This window comes from Gouania willdenowi, chromosome 5 (assembly GCF_900634775.1).
Source record: "Gouania willdenowi chromosome 5, fGouWil2.1, whole genome shotgun sequence".
Taxonomy (NCBI): Eukaryota; Metazoa; Chordata; class Actinopteri; order Blenniiformes; family Gobiesocidae; genus Gouania; species Gouania willdenowi.
In genome coordinates, this window is record NC_041048.1 from 26,773,474 (window position 1) to 26,779,543 (window position 6,070).

The following is a 6,070-nucleotide window of genomic DNA, read 5'->3' on the forward strand; positions in this document are numbered from 1 at the left end:
TGAAAGAAGTGAAAAAGAAAGAACATGTGAAATCCAAGGTAAGAGGGGCACAGAGAGGAAAGGGAGAAACAAGAGAGAAAGCCATAGTTTGTTTATTTATATTATTTCTTTGATATGGGATTTGTTTTAAAGTCCAATTGTTAAGGCACAGAATACATTTTCAGTTGCACTTTTAAAAAGAAAAGGAACTATTATGCAGTTTTTCATAGTTTACTGTAGAGCCAGAATTTAAATGAATAGCTTCTTCTTCATTTGTACTCTTTCTTTATTCATTCATTCAGGATTTATTTTTAATGAAATTGCATTGAGTATTTTTTTTTTGAAGAAAAAAAATGAATATTTTTCAGTCATCATTTGTCTACAGTCTCATTTTGTAAAATAAATATGAGAAAATCGTATCGTGAATCGAATCGTATCGGGAGTTGAATGAATGGTTACATCCCTATTTACAAATCAATCTTTACCTCTGGTGTCCTTATTAGTATGGCACAATTAAGTTGATCAGCTATAATTATGAATGCATAGTAAGAATGGCTTTGGGGTGGCCTGACATCATCCTGTAAGCAAAATGCACAGGTTCCGTCAGGTTGACTTTAAATGTATAGATGTGAGTCTTCTCGCTGGTGGTGCTGATGTTGTAGAAGCTCAGCCTGTGGGTTCTGAAACTCAGGTTCATTTCCAGCCTGCATGAGACCTTGGTCTTCTTCAGTGGTACGCCACGTCCCCGCTCAAAGGCCGTCAGCAGGTTGTCAAACCACATCAGACACCATGAGTCCGGATTGCTTTCCAGAGCTGATGGCACTCCATGGCGTGCCAGTTTCTTACTGTAACACATGCCAATGATCCACGGGGAGCCGTCAAGCTCCGCCTCCCAGCGATGGTCACCTTCTGAGAAGCTCTGGGAGCTGAGAACCTGGAAGAAGCTGGTGAACCTCTGAGGTAGGGATGGGTACGTCTGTTTGACACTGCTGAACGTCACTGTCTTCAAGTCCTCTGAGAGCAGAAGGTTAGGATGAGCCGTTTCAGGGTCAAAGGTCAACTCTGAGGGGTTGAAGGTTCTCCGAAGGGAGCGGTGAATCTTTTCAAGTTGTTCTCTTAGTGTAGTGTTCATGTTTTCCAGCATGGGACAAACCTGGGCGAGGCTGACAGGTGGTTCTGCTAAAGCATCCTCTTTTTCTTCTTCTACTGGTTTATTGATGAGCTGTGTGTAGAGCTCAGCCCTGAATGCAGCTTCGTCTTCCTCAGTCATCAATGACTTAGCTCGAAGCACAGCCTGTCTCAGCTGCTTGGTCCACTCAGAGGCCTGATGGACCCGACTCCTCACACCAGTCTCACCTCTCTTTAACTCTTCTTCAACCAGGTGTGTGACCTTCTCACTGTAGCTCTGAGACAAATCCCTTATCTGACCCAGCAGGTTGTTCACTCTCTCTCTCATCTGAGCGTCAGCAGTAGTCATAGTGAGCTCTACTTCTTTCTCCTTCCTGAGGACATCCTCGGCCATTTCCAACCTGTGGTTCAGCTCAGTTATTTCAGATTCCAGCCTGAGTTTTTTGGGTTCATCCATTTCCGTTTTGCTGTTATGACTGTGTAGTTCTTGAGTCAAAAACACCTCCGCTATTTTGTAGCTGACACAAGCCTGGCCACCTTCTACTGGTGATGCTGAGCTTTGGTGCCATTCTGTGTTCAGATCTTTTCTAACAGAGCTATCATCTGTTATTTGAACATCAGAGAGTCTTCTTCCAGCCGCAGCTCTGTAGGTCTCTACAATGCTGCACATTTTGATACTTTTCACCAGGGACTCAGTTGCCGAGTACTCAGCATGGCACTCTGGACAGCTGTGTTGATCAAGACCTTCTCCCATGGTCTGGATACAGTCAAAGCAGAAGACATGACCACATGGGAGGGAGACTGGCTCATTGAATAGCTGTAAACAGATGGGGCATGTAAGCTCTGAGGCCAGAGCTGCATCGAAACACTCAGTTTCACTTGTTCTCACAGACATTGTGAAAAGTTCTGGAAAACAGAGACAAAAGGGAACACTTTAGAGAAACACAAAGAACACATGCATGGAGCTTTGAGCTTAAAACAGAATATCTTCCACAGACAGAAACTATTAGTTAACTTGAATTGGGGGTTGGCACTTAGCAAAGATGGCTCTCATGTAGTCAAAATAAAAATAGCATGTTTTTTTCAAAGTAATCTAGTAAAATGTAATGGATGACAAAGCATTACTTAACCTTATCATAGGAAAGGATAACAACTGATTTCTCCCTATTTCATTAGTTATTGGAGTGAGATTAAAATGTGAAAATTAATCATTGTTCTCGACTTCAGTCCTTTTGGACTGACATTTTTGTTTCCTTGTCCAAGGTCCTGAAATTGGGATATGCACTAGAGCTGGGCGATATGTAGGGTTGGGCACCGAAATCCGGTTGCAAATAGGAACCGGTTCCGGAACCGTTACGAAGATGTTTGAATTTCGATTTGGTTCCTAAGTTTGTTTCCGGGGCCTGTATTACTGCGCCCGGCTTGCTTTGTTTGTTTACGTTCGTATAAAGGTGCGTTCACACCAAACGCGACTGTAGACACTGCAGTCACTTCAATATAGTGGTGCTTTTTGGTCACTCCATCACTTCATCGTTCCAGTGACATGACAACCAGTGTCTGTCTGTCTGCGGAGCCGCTGACAGGGGAGAGAGAGCTGATCACTGGCTGTATCATAGACTGCTATTTCTAAACTTTTTTTATAATGTGACAATAACACAGAGAAGAATCCTTTATTCATTCTTTAATCCACCCCGTATAATGACCGCAACCTTCCTTAATGTGAATGAGTGACGTGTGTGTGTGTGTGTGTGTGTGTGTCTGGCTACGGTTTCAGTTTGGACCGTGGAGTGGAAGCTAATACTGGTAAAACACTGGTAAAAATCCCAGTAAAACTCCAGGAAACAATCACCAGGAATAAATATTATCTCCCTGGTAAATATAGTAGCTCTAACAACTGGTAAAATGATAAACTGGTGATATTACATCCTGCCATCCGGTGAAGCCTGTTCCGTTAACCGAGGTCCGTCTGCGTTTAATAAGTCTGTGAAAGTCTGCATGTTTATGCCTCTGTCCATCCACTCTTTTCATTATATCCATGTCTTTTAAGGCTTTTATTAAATAGTGTCGGCTGTAGTCAGGGCCGCCGCCATCTTGGATTATGTCGTCACCAGCGCGTCATCGCCACAAGTCGCACAAGCGCAGAATGACCCAAATAACTGCAAAGAGGTCTTATATTAGCCTATTTTCTTTTTAAAGTGGTGTTTTTTGTGGCTTTAGACTCCAATTACATATTTGTATATAATGAATAATCCTTAAATTTGTGATCTGGACAGGATTTCTCAAAAAGTACACAATAAATTAAAAATACTCAATATTTTTCATGCAAGTAGTCTATGAAGTACTAAGTTAATCAAAATATGAATTATTGACTACTTATGGAAAATTATCTTTTTATTCCACGTCATATTTGGGTGAAATATCCTTAAATTCTATCTGTACAGGATTTTGACAAAGGATTACTCAAAAAGTACACAGTAAAAGTACTTAATATTATTCATGCAAGTAGTCTATGAAGTACTAAGTTAATCAAAATATGACTCATGAACTACTTATGGAAATGTTTTATTATTATTATTTTACATCAAAGTTGGGTGAAATATTCTTAAATGTTTTTTCTCTCTTCAGCAGCTCTTCAGGTCTCATTGTGATTACCGTAAGTGTTGGTATATTCGCGCACAAGAAAACAACATGCGGCTGATTTGACCAGACAAACGCTTGACCGCAGTAAAAAACAGCACATTCACTTTGTTGGACACATCTGTCTGGAACAGTCGTTGTTAGAGACCTATTAGAAAATACTTTATACATATAAACATTGTTAAGGTCAAGGGTTATTTCGAGTCTCTGCGAACAGCTTGTAAACACGACATCATACTGTATATATGTGATCACGTGACATAAAATCACAGGTGTCAGTGTACACACAGACGTCATTACAGACACGAGAAGTTTAGAGGATAAATTAAAGACTTTTCCTAACATATTATTTGAAGGAAAGCACAAATACGCCATGAAGCTTTATTCTGAAATTAAACTTGGAACGACACCGACATCGTGGACATACCAGCCTGTCATTGCCCGTTAGATCTCTGAAGCTAAGCAGGTCTGGGCCTGGTTAGTAGTTGGATGGGAGACCACTGAGAATTCCAGGTGCCACAGTGGAATCTGTCATTGTACCCTTGGGCAAGGCACTTCACCTACATTGCCTAGTATGAATGTAGTGGGTGTTGGTGGTGGTCGGAGGGGCCGATAGCGCACTATGGCAGCCTCGCTTCCGTCAGTCTGCCCCAGGGCAGCTGTGGCTACAATAGTAGTTTACCACCACTAAGTGTGGAGTGAAAGAATAATGCCTTAATTCTGTAAAGCGACTCTGAGTGTCTATGATAAAGCGCTATATAAAACTGATGCATTATTATTATTATTATTATTATTATTATTATCAACCAAAACAAAAGTAAGGTTTCCAACTGTCCTTTTAGTTGAGTTTGAATCGTCTCATGTTGCAACAATTTCTGTGTTAAAATCACGCACCAAAATTGTCATTATATATATATATATATATCTGAGAAATGGCAACTTTAGCAAAAAAGTGTAGCAGCTTCAGAAGAAAACCAGTAAAAAAAATAAATAATTAAATGGGCAAAGCTAAACTCCTACACAGAATAATGACACTGACATTAAAATAAATGTTATTAAGCTGCTATTTGTAGGAACCAACATGGCAGACAATGCATGTTGTTGTCATGGCTGTGCGTGTAATGGCCTGCTAGTGCTAAGTTTCGATTTCCAACATTCAGCTTGTCCACTCACAATTACAAAATAAAACGTTTTACTTTTTTGCTGGAATTGTTTTTTTAATCATTTAAAAAGTGTAATGATTGATATACTTTTTTTTTTTTAGCAGGCTGCACACTACGAAGACTTTAGTTGAAATATAAAACCCACTCGCTTACCTTCGTCACAACTTTTCCTTGTGATCGGGAAGTGAGAAATAATAAAACACACACACACGCACACGCACACGTGAGCGCCTCTAGCGTTAGACTGACTGCACGTGTTCTCTCCCTAAGGCACATTCACCCATAATAAATGTCCTGGAGTAAAAAAAAAATAAATAAATAAATGTCCTGGAGTAGACACTTTAGGGTCGTTTCTGAGTGGAGTTTGCATGTTCTCCTCGTGCTTTGCTCACTTATAATTGTAATCATGTAATTGATAATTAATTACCATTATGGCGTAATTATATTTGTAATTGTAATTTCAAAAATCTGTTGATGTCATAATCGTAATTAACTTTAAATAATTTACTTTGTAATTGCCATGAAAATCCTACAAAAAATGTCATTTATAATTTAATGCAAAACTGGGGAACCATGTTACACTTTTTTTGGTTCGAACGAACATAAATGATTAAAAAAAAAAAAAAAAAAAAAAATCTGGTTTATTTTTCCATTACGTTTTGTTACAAACGAACATAAATGATAAAAAAGAAAATATTCTGGGTTTTCTTCCCCATTACTTTTGTTACAAATGAACATAAATGATAAAAAAAAAAAATGTGTATGTATATATTTGTATAGTATTCTTACACAATGAAAAACCAAATGTGAAGTCTAAAATGTTATTTTGTAAAGGAGGGGTAGACACCTATAAGTTCCTTGAACTTCTGCCTACTCCTTTTGAGAACTTTTTACCTTTAAATACGTGTTATGTACAAAAAATGTTTTGTTTTTTTTGTGCTGCTCAAATAAATAAACAAACATATGAAGTTGGCAATTATTAAAATGTGTTTCATATCAAGCTTTCCCACATTTTCCGTTTAAAAAAATAAATCTATACAGACACAATAAAGGCTCAGATGCCCACACCAACAATATTAATACCAATATTTGCATTGAATAGGACACCTAATAAAATAACCAACAGATGAGAAATAAATTAGACGACAGATATTTGTTTTACA

At 38.6% G+C, this 6,070-nt stretch overlaps 1 protein-coding gene across 1 annotated transcript; it reads right to left on the reverse strand.

Annotated features, from left to right (window-relative positions):
- Window positions 1-331: 331 nt before the first annotated feature.
- Window positions 332-5,081, reverse strand: trim107 (tripartite motif containing 107). The gene is made up of 2 exons (XM_028447268.1): window positions 5,061-5,081; window positions 332-2,013 (listed from the first exon to the last, which is right to left on the reverse strand). Exon 2 carries the CDS (start codon window positions 2,000-2,002, stop codon window positions 512-514), a length of 1,491 nt encoding a protein of 496 aa, XP_028303069.1. The 5' UTR covers window positions 2,003-2,013; window positions 5,061-5,081; the 3' UTR covers window positions 332-511.
- Window positions 5,082-6,070: the final 989 nt, after the last annotated feature.